Source organism: Temnothorax nylanderi, unplaced genomic scaffold (genome assembly GCF_030848795.1).
Source record: "Temnothorax nylanderi isolate EJ_2023f unplaced genomic scaffold, tnyl_v1.0 TNYL_tig0041_pilon, whole genome shotgun sequence".
NCBI lineage: Eukaryota > Metazoa > Arthropoda > Insecta > Hymenoptera > Formicidae > Temnothorax > Temnothorax nylanderi.
The window spans coordinates 642,118-668,699 of record NW_027249103.1 but is presented as its reverse complement, the minus strand read 5'-3'; the positions used below and the strand labels follow the sequence as shown (position 1 = coordinate 668,699).

General features: G+C 31.8%; 3 protein-coding genes across 5 annotated transcripts; 2 read left to right on the top strand and 1 right to left on the bottom strand.

Annotated features, from left to right (window-relative positions):
- Positions 1–1,287: 1,287 nt before the first annotated feature.
- Positions 1,288–8,498, top strand: Trf2 (TATA box binding protein-related factor 2). Of its 2 annotated transcripts, none has more exons than XM_071704402.1 (5): positions 1,288–1,461; positions 2,867–3,211; positions 4,448–4,698; positions 4,922–5,016; positions 5,406–8,498. In XM_071704402.1, the coding sequence occupies exons 2-5, from the start codon at positions 2,879–2,881 to the stop codon at positions 5,645–5,647; spliced, it is 921 nt and encodes a 306-aa protein (XP_071560503.1). In that variant the 5' UTR covers positions 1,288–1,461; positions 2,867–2,878; the 3' UTR covers positions 5,648–8,498. The 2 variants fall into 2 exon arrangements, with proteins under 2 accessions (XP_071560503.1, XP_071560504.1); XM_071704403.1 differs by lacking the exon at positions 1,288–1,461 and adding an exon at positions 1,514–2,356.
- A 282-nt stretch (positions 8,499–8,780) lies between these two features.
- On the bottom strand, positions 8,781–13,827 carry LOC139771539 (centromere protein I). The gene is made up of 15 exons (XM_071704400.1): positions 13,532–13,827; positions 12,940–13,071; positions 12,675–12,824; positions 12,458–12,546; positions 12,084–12,214; positions 11,825–12,002; positions 11,630–11,742; positions 11,381–11,535; positions 11,088–11,288; positions 10,900–11,006; positions 10,586–10,774; positions 10,376–10,500; positions 10,185–10,302; positions 9,932–10,102; positions 8,781–9,672 (listed from the first exon to the last, which is right to left on the bottom strand). The coding sequence occupies exons 1-15, from the start codon at positions 13,725–13,727 to the stop codon at positions 9,604–9,606; spliced, it is 2,124 nt and encodes a 707-aa protein (XP_071560501.1). The 5' UTR covers positions 13,728–13,827; the 3' UTR covers positions 8,781–9,603.
- A 573-nt stretch (positions 13,828–14,400) lies between these two features.
- On the top strand, positions 14,401–25,167 carry Ap-1sigma (AP-1 complex subunit sigma-2). Of its 2 annotated transcripts, none has more exons than XM_071704399.1 (5): positions 14,401–14,596; positions 14,686–14,864; positions 15,533–15,641; positions 15,752–15,889; positions 21,378–25,167. In XM_071704399.1, the coding sequence occupies exons 1-5, from the start codon at positions 14,594–14,596 to the stop codon at positions 21,420–21,422; spliced, it is 474 nt and encodes a 157-aa protein (XP_071560500.1). In that variant the 5' UTR covers positions 14,401–14,593; the 3' UTR covers positions 21,423–25,167. The 2 variants fall into 2 exon arrangements, with proteins under 2 accessions (XP_071560500.1, XP_071560499.1); XM_071704398.1 differs by lacking the exon at positions 21,378–25,167 and adding an exon at positions 19,795–20,796.
- Positions 25,168–26,582: the final 1,415 nt, after the last annotated feature.

Here is a 26,582-nt window from a genome sequence, read left to right as displayed (position 1 = left end):
GAAAATTTTCATTTGGTGAGTAGAATTTAAATATTTCCCATATTTAACTTTTATAAATTATTTTTTATATATTTATTTTTTATGCGCTGTTTATCAAATAAATTGCTGTTTGATTCTTTATCAAATTTTTGGGATAGTGTTATTCTTTTATTTTAATATATTTTTAATATTTTATTTTACCAACATGCAAATAAAAATATTACGAATATAAATATTGAAATTATTACGAATTTTATCTTTCATTTGTTTCTTCAATTTTACGCAATTCTACGCCGGCTAACTTTTAACCTTAGGTTAATTCACTCTCTTTTTGTAAGGTTAAAAATTAACCGACGTTTGTGGAACTCGGCCTAATGCTCATTTCTACTATTGTAGATTAACTTTAATCTCGGTTTAACTTACATTCTATCTTTTTCTAATTCTTAAAATTAAAGTGAGTTAACCTAAGGTTAAAAGTTAATCGACGTTTGTGGAACTGCTGGGCCACTTCGATCAAACTCCGATTAACACAGGCTGCGTTCGGGGAGCGCGCTATTAGCCCTATTTGCTTATTCTATCCTTGTTCTACACTTGATGAGCGATAAAGATGGAATGATGCAATAGCGCTAATAGCGCGCTCCCCGAACGCAGCCTTAATCGTTGATCAAGTCCATTGGAAATGACCAATCGCATTTGTCAATCTGCTTAATGAGCAAATGCGATTGGTCATTTCCAATGAACTAATCAACGATTAAATTAATCGGAGTTTGGTCGAATACAGTGAACTGCAGCACTGAATTTCACTGCAATGTCTGCAATAAAGAACAAATTTGGGTTATGTTGCACCGCAATAAAGAACGTACCGGTGCCACTAGTGTACACTAGTGCAAGAAGTTGAGCATTGAAGAACAAACCTCCTATAGGCTGCGTTCGCTTTGGGCTCTTTCGTAGAACATAACAGTAAGGTTTCGACCAATCGCGTTGTTCAATTCTTATTTCTACGGTTACAGACGGCCGAATCGAGCAACGCGATTGGTCGAAACCTTACTGTTACGTTCTACGAAAAGTGTGTGTGCCCTGCTTCAGTCTATCTTTATTGCTCATATGCTCATTACATGTTGAAAAAAGATGGGAGTGATGCTTTCAGCACGAAAGCGTCCAAAGCGAACGCAGCCATAGGAGAGATTACAGAGCTCTACCCCCAGGAAGTTGTTCGAAAAAGAACAAACCTCTCGTATCGCATCACCTTTCGAGATTTCACCCCCGTGGTTAGCTATCTTTGCATCGCAAGTGGCCCCGCGGTCGACGGTCGTCAGTTGGCCGCTTGGGTCGCCAGTAGTCGCCAGTCTAGCGAATATGGCTGAGAACAATGGCAATGGTTGTTATTGAGCTAACTTTGCGTTCCGCTGGTACTTGTCAACAAAGACGTTACCCTTGATCTGCGCGCGACGGATCTCGCCGTCGCCTGGCGTAGAGTAACCTGTAAGTTGCCGGCGTTCTCGGGATTTCCGTCCCCCGTACCGGCGGGCGAATACTCGGCGAGTGTCTCCGCTCGCGGAACGTTCTCGGAGGATGCCGCGCCGCGAAGCGGTCGTGCCTCTCGTCCCCGGTGCCGCTCGTCGATTCCCCATTGCTTTTCAACGCGACCCTCGTCTGTCCCTGTCGTCGGCGCCTCGACGTCGACGGTGCCGTAACCTCGTGTCCCCGTCTTGTGACGCGCGAACGGCCCTTCCCCCCACGTGCGGATGTAGCGCGAGCGGCGAGCATCGCAGTATCGCACGTCTCCAGCATCCGCTCGGTCTTCTCCCTCGCGGTTCGCGCGATCCTGTCTCGTCGAGGACCGGTCGGACGTACGATCGCACGCCTGACTCGTTGACCTGTCGGGAGCGACCACCGAATGCCGACCGGTATCTCGAGGGGTACGATAATTCGGCCGATTTGAACCGACCGTTCACACCGCGTGCCGTTACTCGCCAGTCGAGTTTCTCCGCACGAAGGGGATCGTAAATGAACGTTATTTCCGTGACGATTAATGTCAAACAGTCCATTTTAGCCCGGGATATAATTTACTACAATTTGCGTACACCTTAATAAAAGCTTTTTTTTATAAATTAGATCATTTATCTTTGGCATCATCTTCGTTGGCAAACCATCGTTTAATGTTGGCTTTATTACTGTATCATTTCTTCTCTGGGCATCATTTGAATTTTATTTCCCACATTTACAAAATAGAAATCTATTTTGTGATAAAAGTGCTTACAGTTAAAAGTTGTTAGAAACGGCTAAGGATAGCCACTTCTCTCCTACAATTATGCATTCTCTCTCAATGTATATTCTCTATGTAATTTATGTGTAATCACACTACAGAATATTCTGTGTAAGAAATATTGCAGTTTTTATGTAAACTATATGAATTTTTAAGCAATCGAATGTTTCACGAACTGTGCGATATTAAAAATAGATGTTTCATAAATCAGCATAAATTTGTTACTTAATTTTTAACAGATAGAAGCAGGATGTACACTTTGATAATAATAACCGAAAATTTAAAGATAGTAATGAAGAATATTTATATCCAAGATTAAAATTAGAGTTACGAAGTATAACTTTTTAATATTCAAAATTTTCTTTATGTTAATTGCAAATATGTTGGATTTTTAATCAGTTTAAAAAAATGCAAAATTACATCACTGTATTAATTACACCACCATACTTGTAATTTATTACATTTTATGTCAATTGTAAAAAAGTTTTTCTTTTTTTAAATATGTTAAATGATAACTGAGGCATTACATCAAAATGTATTTTAAGTGTTAAAATCTGAGACAATTTAAACAAATATAAAGAATATCAAAATTTTAAAGGTTGATTTTGTTATATGTTGCAGGACCACAAGATTATGGCAACTGCTATTCAGGAGAATGGCATGAAACCGTTAACAAATAAATCACTGAATCGTGTAAAGGACGTTAATAATTTGGAAAATGCAAACTCCTGTACAGAAAATAAGGACAATAGATTGTTTGATGGTCAACTTCAATCGTACGTGGGTCATGCCGAAGAGCGTCATGAGGCGATCCAGGAAGAACCTCAGGAAGAGCCCCACGAAGAGCCTCCTGAGCTTGATATTGTTATTAACAATGTAGTTTGCAGCTTTAGCGTAAGATGTCATTTGAACCTGCGAGAAATAGCGCTCAAGGGATCCAATGTTGAATACAGAAGAGAAAATGGGGTATGTGCTGATAATTTTTATATATTTGCACTCTCTACAAGAAATGATTATTCTCTCTTCTTTCGTTGCGTCGTAGTTCTTCGATGAACCAAAACTTCCAAGATGAAAGTGCTAGCCCTATATAAATCTTGGCTTTCTCACTAGTTTCATTACATTTGCAATTTTTATCAGAATGTGTTGTAAGCCTCTTGCCCAATCTCCACTATAGAGGACTAGACTTGTTTTCAAATTTATTTATTGTTTGAATTATTTATTATTTGTTTTATTAAGGTTTCTATTCTCACAAGAAGGCAAGGCAGTATTGCGACTTGTCGCAATCATCTTGGGATTAAATTCATGTTTCGAGTAGTTTGTTTTTACCATAGTGAAATATTTTTCTCTTCAAAATTCTAGTATCATATATGTGAAATTTTGAGAATTGAATCAGTATCTTTTGCTTGATAAGTGACTGCTCTAGCAATGAATTATCCAGTATATTAAGAAATGATTATTATTGTTATATAATTACAAGCTAATGTCTAAGAAGAAAAATTGAATTTTGAAAAACATGGTTGAAATAGTTAATAGATTTTAAATGGGTCCTCTAATTTATACAGAGTTTATCTTCATTTTGAGTCATATATTTCATTACATCAAGAAAAAATTGGTTTCTAATTAAAAAGATAATATCATCACAATATCTTTTTTCAAAAACTATTATGATGACTGGAGACTTGTAGTTCTTGGAAATCTACAATTGTAACTTGAAACATCTTTTTTCTTGACTCAGCACTTTATACATATTAGATTACAGCAGTTGTAATAAAATACTCTTGATACTGATTATTACGTGTAAAGGGTTTCTCATTTATCTTCTAATCGAAGGTATTAAAAAAAAAAATCGTGAAAAATAAAAAATTGTTGGAGCAATAATTTTTTTCAAGTTTAAAATAAGGTTAATTTTGAACTGTAATTAGAAAATTCATTTTGCTGAGTCTAAGTTTATTGATGTCTGTAACACTTAAAATTTTAGTTTGTAAATAAAAATTTTTAATTGTATGATAGTACCTACATAAAGAGAGCATCTTGATTTTTTATAATCATTAAATATATATTTTTAATTTATTATTTAATATATTCTGTTTATAAACACAATATATTCAGAATAAAAAGGCTATATTTAAAATACATATTAAAGTATATCTTAAAGTGTATACGTAAAGCGTATATATTGATTTCTATTTGTGATACTTTTAGATGATAACAATGAAATTAAGGAGACCATATACTACAGCATCCATCTGGTCATCTGGTAAAGTAACTTGCACTGGCTCAACTAGTGAGGTTCAAGCAAAAATCGCGGCACGCAGATTTGCTCGTTGCCTTCAAAAACTTGGATTCGAAGTGAGATTTAATAATTATAGGGTGGTCAATGTATTAGGCACTTGTTGTATGCCATTTGCCATCAAGATAACATCATTTTCGATACATCACAAAGCAAATGCTGAGTAAGTATAAAAGAATGGACAATTAATAATAAAATTATAGCACACTATGAGTATTGTTTCAATTTGTTTGAAGAATTATTCAATTATTTTACCGATATTCTCAATCAATCAATGATAAAGAATCTAAAGTATTCAAATTATTATCAATACATTAGTTAATAATTATACAATAGAAATACATGAATGCACGATAGTTATATAAATATTTTCATGTGATATACAGTTATGAACCGGAATTACACCCTGGTGTTACATATAAGTTAAAAGAACCAAAAGCTACTCTGAAGATATTTTCTACAGGAAGTGTTACTGTAACAGGTCGGTATTTATATGTTTTGTTACTGTACAGAGAGACTTGTTAACTTTTGATATATTATTTTTATTATCAAGAGTTTGAATCTCTATATATTCCTGACCATGTAAAATTATATCAGAAATATACAAGAAATTAAACTATATTGTATCGAAATAAATCAATACTTTTGAACTAATCAATATTTTTACATTTGATATCTTTTTTTTTACAATGCAATACTGCTTAAAAGTTTTAATTGAATAAAAAAAACTGAATATATCATGAAAAGTTAAATATTAAATTTACATGTTTAAATCATAAATATCAAATTATATTTTAATGTTCATATTTGATGAGTAAATTAACTGACATAAAGCCACTTTATAATATATATTTGTGTGTTATGTTACAGCACCTAACGTTGCTTCAGTCCAAGCGGCAATTGAACATATTTATCCACTAGTCTACGAGTTCCGGAAGGAGCGATCAGCAGAGGACGAGCTTGCGTTGTTAGCGAAGAAACGCAAGTTAAACTCGAACAAAAGAAAACTGGATGAGTTCCTAGATGATGAGCCAGATATCTCGTATGAAAGTATGATCTCTGATGCAGAAGACGCACTTGACGAAGTAGGAAGTGAGGGCAGTTGGGACTGATCTGTTTTATTTTATTGCTCTACTGTTAAATGTGAAACTGTTGTCTATCTCGTTCTTTCGATATAATAGATACATACTGCTCGATGTACAAAAGTGTTATTGCTAAAAGTGAAGTGAAGCGTAAAGTCGTTTCTATATAGTGCATGGACAAATGTGTGAGTGTTAGGGATAAAAATAGAGATACACATATGCACTTATGTGTACGGATATACACAGGGGCATAATTATCAAGTACACATCAACTGAACTGATCATCATCTTAAAAATGATATCCTAAATAGTTACTTTTGTTAGCAATATCACGTTATAAATATAAATATAGATATATATGTAATGTGTAATACATACATGGTGTATTATACATGTAAATATGAATATATATATATATATATATGGTATTTATTAAATATATATATATATATATATATTATATTTACAAATGTAAATATAAATATATATATTTATATTTGTATTTATATACGTATAAATATATAAAACTTTGCATATGGATGTATCTTCGCCATCTACATACATATATACATACGCTATGTATGTATGTATGTATGTATATTTAAATGTGCGTAGAACACGTTTTTAATTATAGAATTCATTAATTTTTTTGGAGTTTATTTATCATTAGGCAAAATTCATATATATGCTTCTTTGGACAAGTGATGAGTATAGGTTTAAAAAGAAGTGCACATTGTTTATGCGTACATGCATACGTATTATGCATATGTGCATGTGAATTATGGCCTGTACATTTATGTTTCCATTTATTTCATGTTTAATTATAACTAGTTTCGCTTAATTAACATATTGTGCCAAAGATAGATATTCAAAATTTAAGACAAAGTAATCAGGATGAAACACACGACTTTATGTACTAACTTCCACAGTGTTTACAATAGATTGGAATATGACCGAAAATATTTTAGTTTTCCAATCAATATTTTCTAGAATGTATTCCACTGATCAAAAAATCATTTATTTTATGATTTGGATTCTGTATTCTGCAAAATGCATACCAATCAATATAATTCCGTACTGCCAACAGCTCGTTCTCGCTCAAATAACTTCTATTACTCAAGAGGATATTTATGTATCTTGTAGTTTATTATTATTATATTCCTACTTTAATATCTCTTAGTATGTCTTTTAAATGTACAAATTTTGTTTTATATCTTTATATCCACAAAATTTTCTATACGAGATATTGGTAGGAATCGTTTAAATATTATAAGCACATGTAAATACGCCTGCACATTTGTTAAAATATCTTAAACTATAGTAAACCTACGTAAAAAATTATATTGATGATAGCATAAGAATACGATGAGTAAGAAAAATTAAATCTTAATAAAAACATGTCATTTTTATATAATTAACCAAAAACTTGTATGAACTCCTTTCGTTTCAAGATTTTGTTATACGTATTATGATAAATTTTTGTGTATTTTTCTATTTTTAGAACACATCATTAAGTATCAAAATTCTACGTTAACAAATAGATAAGATCATTTTGCATTGTTTGGGCGAATACGGGCTGTTTTTGTGGGTGTAAACGATGTAATGGTTAAATTTGGTTTTAAAATGTCTATTACATCAAAAGATGTCGTCTGGTTTGCAGTATTCATGAATTAAGATTCACGTATTACAATAGTGTTTATCTTATTTGCGTAAATATAAGAAAATGAAAGAAATCGTGACATTAATTTAGAACTGTGACAAACTATTCTTTAGAGAAATTATAGAAGTTCATTGTGTTAGTGTTTTGTGAAAGGTACTTCTTAAAATCGCAAGTTTAAACATACGAAACGAATGTATTGTGTTCAATGAGATATTTATTTTCGACTTATATATACATATATAATGACTGGAATTGCATATTCTAGAATCTGCAACAAAGACATAAATAATGCGATAGGACCTGTTATAGCGTTAGTTACTGTTTTTTTTTGTATTAGTCATCTCTACATACACATTAATACATACACATCATAAGTATTTATTTGTCATTTACAGTATCCTTATGATATTATGATAAGCGCATTTGAATCATGTCATTTTCATAAATATTAATTTCCTGAAAAATCTAAAGTGTCACCTGAACAGCCTACGACGATGTTTATTTTGCCCATTCATAAAATATTTTCATGAAAAGAAATATTTTTACACACGACTTTGCAAATCTAATTAATTGTATTTTTAGAACTCAGTTTTTATTATAAAGATGTATATCGGATATTGTGCAAAACGTTACACTGAGGGTATAATATAAAATGCGTTGTCTTATGCTTCGCGATTATTCACATGTACACAAAGTTTAACCTTTTGTTTGCATTTAGCTGAAGAAAAGCAATATATTGGTAAAAATATATAGAAAGATTATTAAAGACTTGCGTAATTCGTTAATAGGAAAAATTAATTATGTGAATATCATATAAATATCTTATCACACATTAAGTACAAGAGAATACGATAAGGAAGGTATGGCCGATATTTTATTAAATGATTAATCTGTTCGTGCCATATGACATTATATATTCGTTAAAATTAGTTAAAACAGAGTTTCATAATTTTCATAATGTATATATTGTTTTTACACTGAGCAAATTTTTTACGATTTAAGCTAAAGTCACTGCCCTTAGTGTATTCAATTAGAAAATGTAAGACTAGATCCACTAATGAGTATGTGACACAAACTAGACACATTTTGTTTACATTATTGGAAATAAATGCTATTTGCGTTATTAATCATAGGAATTAAAGTTTAAGCGAATAAAGAAGTTGAACGACAAGACATTGTCGAAGAGTGTAATGACAAAAATAAATTCTATCATATATTTAATTTCCGTGATTAGTGTAGAAACGTTTCCTTTTGATTGCATTTAATTTTTATATTAATATCTAATAAAATATAGCATATCGGTGTATGTGGCCTTATCTATATGTAATATTTGTGAATTTTGAAAAAAGTAAAATTTCTCGAATCTCAGTTTTAAAAAATCAAAAATTTCTTTGTGATATTTATGAAAAACGCTTTCTTTTTTAAATTATATTTTTTATTTTCTTTATACTTATATATAATCAATGCTTCGGTATTTTATACATATGTGTGATATGCAATTAATACAATTTATGTTCATTTATTTCAATTCTTTTTATAAAATTTTTACATTCAGTCATATATTATCTTTTTATGTATTACAATAGACTCTGGATATATATCTTATGTAGTGCACTGCTGGACCGTTAATGCTAAACGTCACTGAATGCTGAATGAGACAGCAATAGAGAGTAAGATGATCTCTATTGTCATTAATAATTCGGACCCCACTCTCAATATGTTGCCATATATTGGAAATAAAAACGACCGTAATTAGATCGTTATGCATAATGGGAAAAGTACGTATTTATCGAACTTTTGTGAACTGATACGATATTAAGTAAAACCAAAATATTAGTTTCCGATAAAAATATTATAGTGCATTTTCATCAAGCAAAAAATAGTAACTAATTTAAATTGTGTTACGGCTATTGAATGTTATAACATATTAATAATATTAACCATTTGTAAATGTTTTTTTAAATGTGATTATTCATTAGTCAAATATTTACAAGAATTATTAAAAGATATTTCATAAATAGTTTCTATTAAAATATTATAAACTAAGTATAGGTATCCACAATTGATTCAAGTAATAATGTACATTATCATTTCTCTCGTAGTAATGCATATTAATAAATATAACTATCCTAACAAGTGTTGACAGTATGCTAACACTTTGACAGCAGATTTAATCGATACTTTGCAACGAATTGACATTTTTAAAAATATATAAAACCTTAATAACTGACTCTTTAATTATCTTTACATTTATTTGCTCCGCTAGTTAATTTGCTGTTGATGCACATTATAAAAAATATGATCCGTTTTTTTTCTCCTAAGTACATCATTCATGAAACGCAGCGAGAAATTCGTTTACTGCAGGATAGTAGTAACAAGCCAAGGTCTTAGCATCCTAGAAAAGGAATAAAAGACATCTCTAAAAGACGTTAAGAGTAAATGTACGCACGAAAAAGTCAAATCAAAATATTTGTTTTAAAAATTAAATAGTAATATATGCAATTTTTTAAATAAATCAATTTTTTTTGTTAAAAATTTTTTTAATAAATTGAAAAATCGTAGTTTAAAATTTCCTATGACATATTAGCTCACAATAAATTACAAGTCGTTTAAATTTGAAATAAAAAATTTATAATAGATATTTTGGCACTTACTTCTTTTGTATTTATATTTAGGCCTTTTTTATTCATTGTGCATCTGTAGGATAATATAGCACAATGATTGCTAATATTCAATAACGTATCTAGATCACAGTCTCCTAAATCATCAATCACTTTTTTTGAAAGACTTTTCAGAAGGTTACCATTCTTTCGGTCACTAAAAGGCTGTTTAAACAATTCTTTGAGTTTTGTTTATTTATACATATCTGTACGAGTTTAGCATTTATTATTTCTTCTTCGTACATACCTCATCATACCATAATGCTTTATGAATATCATTTGCATAAATAGATATAATGCGAACTTTTTCTTGATACACGTCTGATGGCATAATCTGGCATAAATGTGAACTCATTTTGCGATATCTGTAATCCAAGTATCAATAATATAGAATAAAATTAACTTGAAAGTCAATAAAATATTAAATAAAATCAATACCTTAGTAATAATCTACAAACTCTCGATAAAATAGCACAACTCTTCGTAATAAATGCTCCATTGATGACTGCTGGTGGCGGCAATGTCCAAGATGATACATAACTACGGCTTTCTAATGTACAGATCTTTGAAACAAAACAAATAAATAATTAAAAATCAACCAATTAAACATTTCAGCTACATTATTTGTAATTTGATTTTTGTATATACCTCTTCATAAAATGCCAAAATTTCTGATAACAATATAATATTGTAATTGTGTATGTTTAATCCACAAACAATCAGATTTTCTGATATCGTTGTAAGCACAGGTACAATTTCTGCTAAATCTTCCAATGGACCTTGTCGCAAAAAGGACGATGCATATTGACCTTGTTCTTCAAGACCTTGTCTTACAAACTGTAATGAATTGTCACATTAATGTAACAATAATATATATGTAAAGAAAATAAACACTATAAACGTAAATGTATTCCGCAAAACTAGTTTTGCATACTTCTGTCAAAATAATATCCAATCCTTACCAAGTTTGTCATTAGTTTCTGCAGAGATCTAATTATTTCACATTTTACATTTAAACTTGACTCATAAAATATGTTTTGCACATGTATCAGAATGTTTTCTCGTAACTCTGAAAATATAATATTTTAATTTAACATTTTAACATTTGAAAGTTTCAACACTTTAAAGGCTAGAATATCTTCGTAGTTACCAGTTACTGATATAGAAGTCATCCATGGCAGCAAATCGAGTAACTTTAGCAGATGCTCTCCTGAATTGTAATATAAATATTCATCAAAAAACAGTTTAACTATAAGTATCCCTTCTTGCATGTATCGAGAAAATTCGACTGTCATAGTTAAAAATTTATCCATTTCTTCCTCAGAAAACTTTCCATTTTCCAGTATAAATGCTAAAACATTAACATACTGACTATGTAGTACATAAAGCTTATATTATAGTTTTTTGTAGTAGCAGTAAAATAATCAAAATATAGATACATACCTCTTGTAAGCGTATTATAAAGATTATACGAAAATCTACTTTGGTATTGAAAATCTGCATATGTAAGAAGATGGTAACCAACCATATTTGCCAAAAGTGAAACGGCATTACAAGGAAATTCAACAGTCTGATGATACTTTCCTAACTCTTCTATACTGGTACATATAATACATATTATGTTAATATGTATTAATATTATATATTAATATTAATATGTGACATATGTTATTTCAGGTATATTATACTCACCTGCTTATATCAAAAATTGACTTTGCATATTTATCTTTAAAAATACTTGAACCAATGTGAAAATAACCAACAGATGGTAGAAGCATCTTTTTCCTTTTTTGAGCTCTCGTGTTCTATATGCATGACAATATTTATAATCTATCTTAAACTCATACTATTATACATATTACGATACATCTGCATATTTCTTTGTACCTGCATCACGTTCCAATTAAAATGAGCTCGAGTGTGACGTGACTGTTGAATTTCCGCACGATCTCTGGCATCTTCCAATGCTAATCGTATGAATTCGGGTATAGGTTTCCACACACTTTCTATATTCACCGATTGTATTTTCTCGGGAACCAATTCTGGTTTATACGACTTAAATAAGCTACAAACACGTGTTCAATAATTAATTATTAAAAAGAGAATAATTTCTTTACTAATAAAGCAAATTTACAATTATACTTACGAAAGTAATGCAATAATATGTGTTGGAGGTTTGGAATAATTTTTTTGAAGCGCTAATAATCTCGTGACATCTCTGCGAGAAACATCTTCTGGTTTTGTCAGCACGTAGATAAGACGTGCTATATAACGTTCCTGAAATTCACATTTATACATAATACAGAATACTCTATTAAACTGACTTAAAGCTTAATTTAAGCAATATATTTCAATCATTACATTTTGATACATACACATTAAAATACATATTATAAGACAAACTTTTATTGTTTTCAAAATAATTAAAAAATTTCTTAATAACATAATGCTAAGGAAATCAAGTCACATTTTAACACTTCTCTTGTTAAATATTCATGTAAAAAAGGATATATATATTACCAGTTTCTGTTTCTTGAGCATAGTATAGAAGAAGACGTCATAATATATGTTGATTACTTTTCTATCTATTAATTCGTAATCCCATACACCTAAACATTAACAATATTTTCAATATATTGTTGTACGTGTAAATATATGCATTTGTAGTTTATCATAAATGATGTATACAAAATATTTTTATAATCAATATAAGATCATAGAATATGAATTAAATTACCTATGATCCATTGTATAACAATTACACAAACGGTAAACGGTAGATTATTCAACGAAGATAGACACCAGGTGATCATAGACTTGGCTATTTCCTCAGACAGTTTATACCTTGGAATCAGACATTTTATCAGCGATACCCGTTTGACGGCACCTGATATATAAATTTGGAGCTCAGTTAATTTACGAACTTGTACATAAAGATCACATAGTCTTTCAAATTTATGAAAGACTATAACGTTAATATGTATTATTGACGAGATACCAACCTAAATCTGTATGTACAATAACATCTATGAGCTTCGTGAGAATATCGTCATCTAACCCTCTTGCGGCAGCTTCCTCTTGTAACATGGTAAGACATGTGACAAACTCTGAACCTTTCCACGCTGCGCCTTTTGCTAAAAGAAGAAAAGAAGGAACGACTCTTATAGCCGTATTCATAGTCCTTCCTTGAGGTATAAGGATTCCTTGTTCCTCATTCTACACTTCATAAATTTTAAGGTTCCTTGATCGATCAAGGAACCTTAAAATTTATGAAGTGTAGAATGAAGAACAAGGAATCCTTATACCTCAAGGAAGGACTATGAATACGGCTATTAATCCCTTAATCTGATTATTAATCATTAATCCAGATGTAATAACCATTAGTTATAATTTGAGCTTTGTACGACATATGCATATTATATAAAAAGATATGTATACTCAAAACATATTATGTAAAATGTAGATATATACATATACATTGAAATTTATATCAAAACATATGTTGAAAACATGCTCCATTTAAAGGAAGTGAGGAGAGTACATGCACGTATAAATAAACGAGTAGATCTGAAGTCATGAACGTTTGCAACTTACATTTGAGAGCCTTTATGTATTTCAAGCATGTTTTCCTCGTCTCACTTTCCAGGAGGGTTTTTTTCTTTCCCTCGGCCCTGAGGGATGTACGGTGCCTTATACCCGGGGGTGATTGAGAGGGTGACATAGATGTCTCACTTTCCAGGGGGGTTTTTAGATTTTCCCTCGGATGAGGGAGGAGTAAGGTGTCTTCCATCCTGCTAGGTTCGCTAAGTAAAATCACACGAAATTGTACCAAATCATCTGGAGTGTGAGTAAACTGGAAAATCGTGACAGAAAACCGCGCAATCTCCCCCCCCCCCCCGGCCCCTTCTGAATTCATATCAAAACATATGCGCAAACGCATCATTTTAAGGCCGTATTACATTACGAGTTGCGAACTAGGTTGCCGATTGGGGTTGATATTTGCGAATTGACCAATCAGCCGGCAAGCTGCTTTGTTCTGATTGGTCAATCCGCACCGTTAACCGTAACCCCAACCAACAACCGAGCCCGCAAGCTGTAAATAATTTTAATACGGCCTTTAAAGAAAAAAAGAAAAAGTAAGGTAAACCGAGTCTGTTATCTATTGCTGAACCACGCTAAACTGGCTGCTTTTTCCTTCTAATGTGGAGTAAAAGATAAACTCTGAACTAGTGCAGAGCCAGTTCAGCAATAGAAAACAGAGATTTATTAATCTGCGGCTGATAGAAATTGATATTATATTGTAGACCGAGCTTAAAGTGGACCTTAAATAATGATAAATAAATTGACCAATCGCAATCGAGAGTGCTCGAGAACATATGGGCCGCCATTTTGAAACTCTTCGCTGTGGATTGGTCGATTCTCCAAGTCGATCGTCAAGTCTCGCTGCTTGCGTTTTTTGTGTGCACTGTGCCGTGATTTCTAACCGCGCACCCTCGCGAAAGTTATGACAGTCAAGATTTCTAATCCGGTTCGGTGATTTCGTGCGTTTATACGTGCGCAATTTTTGTGGTGGTGCCGTCGGTCGTTATCTAATTACGCGTAGTGCTAATTGTGAGAGATAGATAATTGTGCGAGACGAGAGATAGCAGCGGCAATATGGTAAATCTTTGCGCCATGTCCCAAATCAATAAGGAACGTAACAGGAGTGTGGTATTCGACGTTGACTATCGCCGTTTTTTTTTTTGCAGATGCAATTTATGTTACTGTTTAGCCGCCAAGGGAAGCTTCGCCTACAGAAGTGGTACGTCGCGCATCCGGATAAGCTGAAAAAGAAAATCACGCGCGAACTGATCACCACGATACTCGCACGAAAGCCGAAAATGTCGAGTTTCCTAGAATGGAAGGACGTTAAGGTTGTTTACAAAAGGTATATGATTCGTCAAGAAAGTACTCGGCTAATGTCTCTCCACTTCTATCAGCAGATAACTTTAATCTTAGTTTCTAGTTTTTAGAGCTAGAAAAAGATAAAAAGGAAATTAAACTCGAGAGTCAAGTTGATCTATATTGGTAGAAATATAAGGGTGATTTTGGCTGCGGTCCACTTGACCCTACAAATGCTTTGAAGCATTCCTCTTCTCCTTTCTTCATTGAATAAAAGGAGAAGAGGAATGCTTTGAAGCATTTGTAACGTCAAGTGGACCGCAGCCTTCGACCAGACTCGGATAAATTTAATTGATGATTAATTTAGCGAGTACCTGCGTTATTTTGTTAATATGGATAGAATTACATCTTTGTTTTTTAATGTATGGAAGTATAGATTAAATAATTTATATAATTAGAAATTTTGTTTACATGGATGAAATAATTAATAATTAGTATAAATAATTAACATGAATAGAGTTATTTTGTTAACATATGGAAAGATTTGATCAGGAACAAGAAGTTATATGGCTAGATATTTTGTTTCTGCCAAATTAATTGCCGATTTATCAGAATTTTATCCAGTTCTAATCTATAATATCATATTTTGAAAGGAGGTCGTAGAAAATCTTACCTTATGACCTTAAAAAGAAAGCTTTGGGTTTATGCTTACAGATACGCAAGCTTATACTTTTGCTGCGCAATTGAACAGAACGACAATGAATTGCTGACATTGGAGATTATACATCGATATGTTGAATTATTGGATAAGTATTTTGGCAGTGTAAGTATTATATTATTGAGATTTATTTAAAGTGTATTTTACCAAGTTTTGTAATTTGTTTAATTGTATATTATAATTATAATTGATTATTAATGATAATATATTATTAGGTATGCGAGTTGGATATAATTTTCAATTTCGAAAAGGCATACTTTATCTTAGACGAGTTGCTTGTCGGTGGGGAGATTCAAGAAACTAGCAAAAAAAATGTATTGAAAGCCATTGCTGCCCAGGACCTGTTACAGGAGGTTAGTTACGGGGATGTACCCCTTGAATTGTAACATGCCTTAATTTATTAATAGCACACAAAGGTTGTACACATATCGTTTCCTTTTATAGCCAGTTTTTTTTTGGCTATAAAAGAAGTACTTTTTTTAGATCGTTTTATCTAGCTGTTTATACTTAATACATATTTAAGGAGCCATCCAACAAAACTATATCCATAGATAGAAAGTACAAATGAAAATGTTATACTTGCATTTGCATAATATTTAATCAACGTTTGCCAATACGTTAAAACGATCTATACGCCATTGCTCCTTCTTGCCAGTCGTGCATCGTTTTGATTAAACGATCGTGATGTTGCAGGAGTCAAGCATGTATAAAATCTATTTAAACTAGGTGAGATTAAAATGTTTTTTATTTTCCTGGTTTAATTCTTTGCAATATTAGTTTATTATTTTCTTCTTATAGAAATAAACCTGCGAAACATACAATGTTTAAGCAATCCATTCCGACGTAATCGGTCTTAACTATTGTTCACTTTTTAAAAATTCATTTAACACCTAGTTAACAATAGATTTATGCAGATACAGAAACGAGTACTTACAAAACACGTGCATGAGAAGGCATTTAAATATATTAATGATTGCCTTTTTATATGAAGCAATTCGAATTTCCTAGCTTTAGTATTGCCTGTCTTGCATAATCGTAATAATGTACATATTATATCTATCTACAGACAAATGAGCTTTTTTTTGTTGACAATTCTGTGTTGTTGTTATATTTGACGTTGCACGATGTGATCGAACGATATCTAGCTTTTGCATTCCCGTTGATATTATTCCGTATATATAAGAACTTTACCGCTTGTACGATATGTATATTCACATTACAGCATTATGTTTGCAAGTTACTTCACACATGCTGTCTTGTATAACATACAGAATATGACAGGACCAGATAATTTTTAATATTTCATAATATTGTTTTTTTTATATCAGTTATAAATGTTACTATGGACTGGGAGACATTTTCAAAATTAATAACTCTTTTATATCAAGCCTTCGATCTCTCTTCCTTTGTCAAGTGTTTCTACTAATAAATATAACACCCAACTTTTCGATATATTCCAACTGTCCTACTTTTTTTAAGCATGATCAACATATCGTCTGCATTGTAATGTCGTATATCGATGATAGAAAATTGTAAGATAACAAGCTTAAATGTTAGACAAGCTTGAATGCTGTTATAGGCAATCCTGCGTACGTAAATGCTTATGTACGCTTCTCGTTTAATCTTTATAAATGAGCTTGTATAGTACTTTATTGTTAACATTTTAATTATTGACAACATTATAATCTGTGCAACAGCATTTATATAGGTAATACTATTTGATAATATTGTTGCGTAATTTATATAACAGAAAAAAATATTTTTTGAAGTTTATATTATTTCTTCTAAATATATAAGAAACGTTGGTCGCCTTTAGGTTTTTGATAATTGTAATTTTGATAACTGTAATTTAAAACAGGGTAGTACAAAAGAAAGTATTTTTAATACCTGCTGAAAGATAAAAGATTTTTTTATCGAACTCGAGGTATTTTACATAATATATATATATACAATGCAGAAAGTAGTTTGCAGTTAATTTTATTTATTTAAAAGAGAGATCATACTAAATTTTTTCAACCTACGTGCTATGAAAATATTCTGTATGTATTTTTGTGCTCAGGTGTGCACTAATGAGTTTAAAGTCTCATACAGAGATTTTATGTAAAGTACACTACTGCAAAAGAAAATTGCTAGATTGGAATTAAAACCAAATGTTCTAAATTGATGATACAAGCAAATGTATAAAATAAAAATTGAAGCGAAGATAATTTAAATTTTATTTAAGATGTGAACATTAGTCGAAATTTTTAAACTGCAGTAATGAGTGAGAGATACCTCTCACTGTTATTTCATTCATTCTGCCATCTGAATAGTTCAATTAATTAAATTGTGTATTAATAACATATATGTATATTGTTTTCAGTACACATGCCATTTAAATGATTTGATAAGAGTAATTGTTGAGTATCATTATTCATTCTAGTCTGTTACTAGCTTTTTTAAAATAAAAACTTATTTTACGAAAAATAGACATGATAAATATAATGCTATACATACATAAACTTTTCTAATTTAAAAAAATATAAAATTATATTTGTTCAGTTTACGAAATAAATTATAGAGAAAAATTATTTTTGTCTTTATTTATGAATTATATTATTCTATATGTATATACTACATTCGAGCTTAAATATTAATATTTCAAAAATTTGATACATTGCTAAGATATTCTTTTGCTTTGTATTTAAAAACCTATCACATTTTTATTAATGATTAATAAGTTATAATGAAAAGCATTGTTACTTTTAAAGTGTAAAACTTAAGTAACTGGAAAATTTTAATTAAACTAAAGTACTATATTTATGAATAATACATATTTACAAATGTTATCAATACATGTTTACAAATTTATTAAGAAAACCGAGCATAATGTGTCGAGCACAAATATATAATCGTATATCGATATAATTATTTCATATTATTCTTTGTAACATACTTTCTGTAGATGAAATTTGTAGATGTAATAGAAATTTCTAGGAAACCTATAAAAACCTGTAAAATATTTCATTGTATTGCATAACTTATTTTCAAAATTGCGTTTGAGTTGATTGATTTATGTATGTATTGGTTTAAAATAAACCATGTGCATGTGATGTTGACAGAATGATGAAATATTCTAAAACCGAATAAAAAAATGTTACTAATAATTAGATTGCGGATTTGCTTAAGCAACTCGTTCAGGTATCAGATGACAGTCATTGTGCCCGGCGGAAACGTGGAAGTAGGAAGTATAAAAAATGTGGATGCGTTAAAGGGAAAGATATTGCTGGGCATATCGACTATTATCAGAAACTAAGCGGTTAAAATCAGACGAGCTAATCCGCAACCTGCTATTAATTGCCATACGAGTATATGTTTATCAGATCCGTACGAAAGCATGGCATCAATGCAATGATTTATGCACCTGTATCGTTTTTAATAAAGGTAAAGAAACGTGTTGACGTATTATTGCCATATTAATATCTTATAAACTTAGTACTCAGATCTAGATTAATCAGTTATTTCATAGATTATGATAGTGAAGCAGCACTAGAACTAGGATAAATGAGAAGTGTATTATTACGTATATATGTTGCTATTTATAAATAGAATGTTGATATGTGTATATGTATGCCTTCAAAGTAATAAATATTTTTCAACAATTGTATTCATTTTGTAACATTTGTCTCGTATATTTTGTTTTCTAAGTAATGTCTCACTTAGTTTTACTTTTCACGAAATAACGAATTTCAAGAATTTTACGCAATTTTATTAATAATATTATCAACTATCTTACACAGGATAAGGCATTTGAAGTATGGCACATTAATTAATTAAAGTATTTTTCAAAATATTTGATTTCTGGGAAAAATGTTACAAGTAGAAATTTGTAAAATTTGATTGTTATCGTAATTGAATGAATTTTATTATAATGATAATTAGCGACTTATTGTATCTGTCCAGAAAAATTATTTTATATATGTAATTTTCTCTAAACAAAATAAGACAAAAATGATGATGGATCATTATTAACGGAATATTATTTTTATTACATTTACGATAACACTCTTGAAGTTTGAGAAAATATTGTAAAATAATTTTTATGTGGCTTAGAAAGAATATTATGGGACTTTTGTACGTAGAGAACTAATATTATAATGTCTTAAATGTTGATAATATATTACACAGTATAATATCATGTGTGTAAAAATTGGTAGATATAGGGACGAAGTAGAAGTTTAGCGAAGACTAGTTAGTTTTTCTTTGTTTGTTGTGGAAGGACGAAGCTGTGGAAGGTGCTCTGCGGGATGTAGGGCTTTTATAGGTACCCTATTGTTTGCATGAGCTTCATGGACAGAGTATCGACCCACACGATCGACCGAAAAACAAGAAAAGGCTTACCCGCTGCATGATGCCATTACGACTCTACTATATAAAAACATAAATTTTCGAGTCAACTTTACTAGTCATATACAAGATGTTTGAGGCGTCGTGTGTTTTCTTTCTTCGGTGACGAAAACTCGATGGAATATGAATAGATAAAAATATTGAAAAATCAATTTTTTCTTTTTTTTTTAATTTTGGATTGAATATATCATGGCAATTGAAAATTTTGTCAAGAGGTACTGTTTATTTAAATTAAAGAAAATGAAATTTTTTAAATATTAAATTTTTTCATATATAAAAACTTGAAAAATATCTACGAAAAATCAGAATAAATGTAAAAATATTCTTTTTAGTGTCTTAACAACTACCGACGAAAAGTTGACAGAAAGTGCACGATGCCTGGAGCACTCTCTGTATATGTTAATATATTTTTATATATCGAGAAAAATTCTCTCTTGCACATATAGAACAAATTGTTATGTTACTAACCAAAGGCTGAACTACGGTTCTCAAATCTTAATTATCACTTTTAACATACGTATTAACGAGTGATATATATAGTTACCCTACGTACTTTAATCTTCAACTATGGCAATAAAATTATCTGTACTCGTAAGTTATTTTTATGAAAGCGTTGTATATGTACTACTGAAAAGCGTCAGTATTAATGTGATTACTGCATAGAACGTATACCTCTTACGCATCTATGTATCTACTTAAAAGAACAAAAAGGAACCTACTTTAATTATATAAATAATTGGAAACTTATATATTTCTTTATACTCTTTATATAATATATATGTGCATATGCATACTATATAAGCGTCAATATAAGCGTCAATTTTTAATGTCATACATTAAGTGTACTAGTAATAAATATATCATACGAAATCTTTTTATATTGTAATTGAAAATTAAGTCGCACATAATACCTTAGTCTACGTTAGATCGATCATTTACGTTAGTCCTCAGGTGTTTGTTGAAAATTAGTTTATTAGTAAATAATACAAGAGATTCGCATAGGCAACGAAATAATGTGTTAGCTGGATATTTTCTATTATAAGCTGTCGCGCGGTGTGAGCATATTGAGCCGAATCGCTTTCACTCTGATCCCATCTGGTGGATGGGATCTCCACAATTCGACATGTTGCATGTAAAAACAAGCAATTTTTATTGGCGCTTAAGATTTCAATCGAGGCAATACACATGAACATGCGCTTTGTGTAGCCAGACAAGTAAAAGTTACTCGGTTATATGAAAAGGGTTCAGTTCACCATTTGAAGCTGCATCAAGAAGGGAATTTTATTATGAAGTAGGTACGTGTACGCTTATATATATATATACATATATATCTTCATTCTATTTTTCGTAATGTGTTTATAAAGTGCAGCGTCAAAGTAATTGATCCCTGTTCATATTATTGTAAGGCATTTTGAATACGGTATTGATAGACTTGTTCTCTTGTGTGTGTTGCAGGAGGAGACTCCCCAGGGATTCTTCGAAGATCACGGATTGGGATAATATTCTTTAAAACAATATGCGTGCTTTTTTTGTAAGTTTACATTCCATACACGACTATGTTTTACCATTTCCATTAACGCAAATCCCCATGTCATTATTTGAACTTTAAAAATTATTAAAAAAAAGATATATGAATATTTTTTGGCGTGCAGACATATTTCCACAATTATCGCATTTATTTATTTTAATGATACGGTCAAAAGTATAAATCAGAAGTTCCAACTTTTTTCATTCCAACTTTTTTAGGACGTTCTTTAGCTTTAAATAAAATATATTGCATGTTTTGCCAGTATATATTTATACAATTCTGTTGAATTGACAAAAGACAGAATGACAAATGGTAATCAGGTGTGTTTTAATATATATAAACACGCCGTTTATTTAACATATATTTTATCTCGTTTAAAGCAAAGCCATGCAATAAAAACATTTCTTGACTTTGTGATCTGTTTATTGAATGAAGAAGTGACAGAATATTAAAAAATTACGAATGAGAGCGATAGCAAAAAAATTTTTTACATATTGCGAAAAATCGAGAAATATGATTTCTTAGATTAATTAAAAACTTTTTTCTTTTTTTTAACGGAAATTCTATGAAGTGAGTACCTACAGAGTAAAATATAGCGTTTACACATCAAGTTTGAGAAACACAAGTTATTTATATACAATCATTCAGTCTGACAATGAGATGTGATGTATTGTTAATTAAATATCATATTCTGTATTATATAATATATCATCAATGACATTCTCGGATCTTTCTCTGATCCTGAATATGGATATACAATAATAAGTGTCTGCACGTTTTCAATTGTTAGCAAGAAAATTATAATCTATATAATAATAAGGATGTTCTCTGATTGGAATGTTAAGTATACAGACTGAGTCTAAGAGGAAGATTGGTAGTAAATATGTATTCTTTGACGCGAAATTTGCCAAGGTCCTTTATTATTGAATGTTCCATTTGGTCAAGATTAATTAGTAATTATAATTAGTAACTAAAAAGATAATATTAAAATGCCATGTTGATGTACGTTTATGTCCTGTAGAAACGAATCATGTAGTAGAAAAACTTAAAAATACAAAGTTTTCTGTTTTTATTGATGAAATATCAGATATTTCGAATGAAAAAATGGGTTTCATGTTCGATATGTTAATCCCGAGACATTAGAAGTTCATTCACTATTAGCACAACTAATTGATGTGGATACGGGCAGATTCTAGTGCAGAGAAATTATTTAATGCATTTCCTTTCTAAAAAAAGGCATGTTAAGTCGATAGTCGAATTTATTGTTGCCGCTTTTCCGCGATGCTGATTGGTTTTCTCGCTGCGCTTACTTCATTTGCAGCTGTCATCGTATATTTTGACAGTTGTGTGTATCAAGAAATTAATAGTGTAATAGTAATAGCATAATGTTAAAGCTAAATAGCGCGCGCGAAGCGCGCGTCTGTGGTGCTAGTTAAAATAAAATGTACAAGCTCGAAATACCTTTTTGGATTATTATCGTTTGTCATGCAACAATGTGTCTTATGACATTTATTCTTTAAGAAAAAATTGAAAGAGATGTGCAAAAATGTTTTGACGCCATCATGTCCATGTCATTCTGCCGCATTAGCAAATTGTTAAATTCGAAGTTTATGAAATCAGTAGTTAGACTGCTACTTGAAGTTCCGTTAAAAAAAAAAAATTGAACATATCAAAGACTAAATCTTTACTACCGACTTTTCTTCAAATAGATCCAGACTAGAGACTCTATAATAAGAGACTGGCCATAAGACAGCCAGTTTCGATTGGTCCGCCAGTTTTGTCAAAAGCAAGAGAAACAGAAAGAGAAAGAGATATAAGAGAGAAAGAGAAAGCGATATGAATGTATATCCTTCTCTCTCGCAGGATTTTGACGAAACTGTCCTTGTGGCCAATCTCTTATTATAGGGTCTCTAATCCAGACTAGTTAGGCAGTATTAGTATCTTTTTAGAATAATTATAATAATATAGTTATCTTTAACTCTTAACTGACATTTGTTCTTAAAATTCGTATTTTAAGAGACTATCTTTGTTTGTAATTTTTTCACTCTCATCAATGTTTTAGTCTCTATCATTAAACAGGCGGTTATGAATAAAATGGAAAGTAGCGCAGTTCGAATACAAAACGTGCTAGATCCATTTGAGCATGAATTTTAATTTATTTGATCCTGAATCCATTACATATTTTTGTTTCACACGTCTCATTCTGCCATTACTTATAAATGTTATTATATTAATATTTTATTTTATTTGCTCTATTATCGCGTTTCATGTAATATATTAATCTACACTTTAATAACTATAGATTTTTTAAATAAAAATATCTAATATCTCAAAAATTTACATGTTAGGCCGATGATGCGGCCGATGACTGAAATACATCCTATTTTGTTTATTTTACGTACATGTTACTTTCCTGATTGAGTAGTAAATATTCTCGCGTCACAGCACAGTTAAGAGTTAAAGAATATTTTAATATTATTTTAGGATTTTTATCTCCTACCATGATGATCGCATTTAGGCGACAAAAATTGAATTTAAATTTAGTTTCTTGGCAGTAGGATTAGGAACGTTTAGTGCGACTAATACATATATACATGCCTCTGCATCTTTGTTAAAGAGTTACATCGCGTACCGTGTATTTTTATGAAGCTTAAAGTGTGCGTACGTAGTGTAGCGAAATGTAAAAGTTATCGATTTTCGTGTCCAATGCAGTTGTTGAAATGTATCGAGATATTTTGTTACATAAGTGTACACCGTTGAAACGTGCAATCGAAGTATACCGACGTGTATTAGAAATCTCGATTTGTACTTCCATATTAAAGATCAGACAATAAGTTAAGTACATTCCTAAATGTTCGCTTGTAACATTTATACGTTACGATATGATATATACACGCGCGTTTTACACACATATCTAAATAATAATGGATGTAATCGAATCCGATTCGCATTCCGAGAAGGTATTCGTGTCCAATAAACAGCGTGCTCGTTTCAAGTGTTCAACGCACGCAGTTACTTCTCTTTAAAGATTTAGAAGAGTATAAAAAAAAATATATATATACACGCTCTTTGTTCGATTTTCCATATCTAAACAGCCTTTTTGTTACATATAAACATCGCTTGAAAAATTATAAAGCTTTAAAAGCGGGATGATATTGTTACGCGATATACTATAAAAGAAAGAGAGAGAGAGAGAGAGGGGGGGAGAGAGAGCGGGAGATTTATACATTATATCTCCGTCTGTTACAACTCGACTAAACGTTATATTTCGCGTACCTGCGTAATGTCATTTCTTCCACTTTATTTTAGTCGTCCAAGTATTCTTATGCGTACTTTATTAAGCAAAGGATCTTAATATACGTTTAGATCGACTAACAAGGCACGTAACATTTTTATCCTTGCACCTTGCAACGACACGATCGGTCCGCGACACGCAGACGCGGTCGTAAACGTCGCGTTTTACATTACGTTAAATTTTCGAGTTATAGAAAGCAGCGTAGTGTACATACTTTGTCGCAAACGAATCAAAATAGTTGATAAGTTTATCTCTTTGTTGCTACCGCTCTGGTACTGATGTTTGACGGAAACGATCGGACTGTAGGATAAGACTCTATCAATGTTAAGAATGAAATATGTATTACGTTAAGAGACCAAATGTTGCATTGACAAAAGACGATGCTTTGTGCTCCGTCCAAAAATAAAGCACATAAAAACAGACGATTTATCTACATTATTACTGCACCGAATAATTTCGTAGCTATCTCAAGTAAGAGAATCTTCGGAAAAGCAACGATCTTTGGCAGCAAAAAGAGAAGAGAAGATTGCGATTAGGATTTACGAACATTTTTCGCATTTGATTCGCAACGATTGATCCATTAATTGCATATGAATGTTAGACGGTTAGCAAATTAATTAGACGAGTCGGAGTCCCTAATTTTATGCTTAATATTTATTTATTTTATGTTAAAGAACACTGAAAAAAAAATACTTAGATCCAAGAAAATATTTTTTCACATAGTACCAATGGCTTATTTACTGAATATAATCACATATTTATTTAGAATTATAAATAAATATGTGATTATATTAAGTAAATAAGCCCTAATTGGTACTATGTGAAAAATTGTTTTCTTGGATCTAAGTATTTTTTTTTTTTTTAGTGGATAATGCAATTGCATTGTATTGTGCTTTATCGCAGCTTTGTGTCGTACGAAAGAAATCCATTTCCCCGCGAAATTCTCGTATATAGACGCGGCGAAGTTAAAAGGCGAAAAATGGAAAACCCGCTACCGATCATGGCTTTCTTAAACTTGACGCTTTAACGCTGAAACTGTCATCGAATTCAACGATATATTCCTAACGCACCATTTAGAAACGTGCATATGATTATAACAGTAGTTTTGTAATAACGGCAGCTGATGCATTTAGCGTGCTTCTCTCTGCCGTATTGAAATTTAAACCTGTTTCATTCACGTTTGATCACACAATAGAGAAAAGGAGAAAGAGAGAGAGAGAGAGAGGGTGCGAGAAAGATACGGGGGAGGAAGGGAGAGAGGGAGAAAGCGCGGAGAGATATAACTTTATAATGTCCGTCAATGTAGGCATGTGCAGCAGACGGTTTAATGAATACAACGGACGTGACAGGGATGTGAAAATGCGTGCCACCCCCTCGTGCTTCCGTTATTGAAAAATCCCGCGCGAGGCGTCCGCAACTACTCCGATTCACGCGGCTCATTGTGGCCGTGTGCGTGTGCGAGTATGAGTGTGCGATCGTGTATATCCCGTGTATATCGCAAACGCGCGCGCGCGACGTACAATGCGACGACGGGCGTCGCGACGATAATAGGCAGCATTCATTATCGAGAGGCGACGATTAAATGGAACGCGCTGCCGCTTTCTGTTCCGCCGTCTTTTGCCGTCCTTATTCACGGCTGCATGCGCGTGCGCGCACACGCGCGCGCGAACGCGCTCCCAAGATCGGATCGCGCGCTCAGGAAGAGTCGGCGGAGGGTGGGAGGGGGTGGGGGAGGGCATCCGGTACCGCGCGCGCGGGCTCGTTCGCGAGTAACGAACGCGGCCGCAAATCGGCAGCGAGGTGGACGGTGGATTTCGCGAGGGAGGCGAAGAGGTAG

Coding starts and splice junctions, on each gene's coding strand:
- Trf2 (XM_071704402.1), top strand. CDS start 2,879: ATGGCAACTGCTATTCAGGAGAATGGCATGAAACCGTTAACAAATAAA. Junction 3,212..4,447: donor AATACAGAAGAGAAAATGGG/GTATGTGCTGAT, acceptor TGATACTTTTAG/ATGATAACAATGAAATTAAG. Junction 5,017..5,405: donor AGGAAGTGTTACTGTAACAG/GTCGGTATTTAT, acceptor GTTATGTTACAG/CACCTAACGTTGCTTCAGTC.
- LOC139771539 (XM_071704400.1), bottom strand. CDS start 13,727: ATGGAAGACACCTTACTCCTCCCTCATCCGAGGGAAAATCTAAAAACC. Junction 12,825..12,939: donor TATTGTACATACAGATTTAG/GTTGGTATCTCG, acceptor TTTATATATCAG/GTGCCGTCAAACGGGTATCG. Junction 12,003..12,083: donor CATATTATTGCATTACTTTC/GTAAGTATAATT, acceptor ACGTGTTTGTAG/CTTATTTAAGTCGTATAAAC.
- Ap-1sigma (XM_071704399.1), top strand. Junction 14,865..15,532: donor GTTAAGGTTGTTTACAAAAG/GTATATGATTCG, acceptor TTATGCTTACAG/ATACGCAAGCTTATACTTTT. Junction 15,642..15,751: donor TGGATAAGTATTTTGGCAGT/GTAAGTATTATA, acceptor ATATATTATTAG/GTATGCGAGTTGGATATAAT.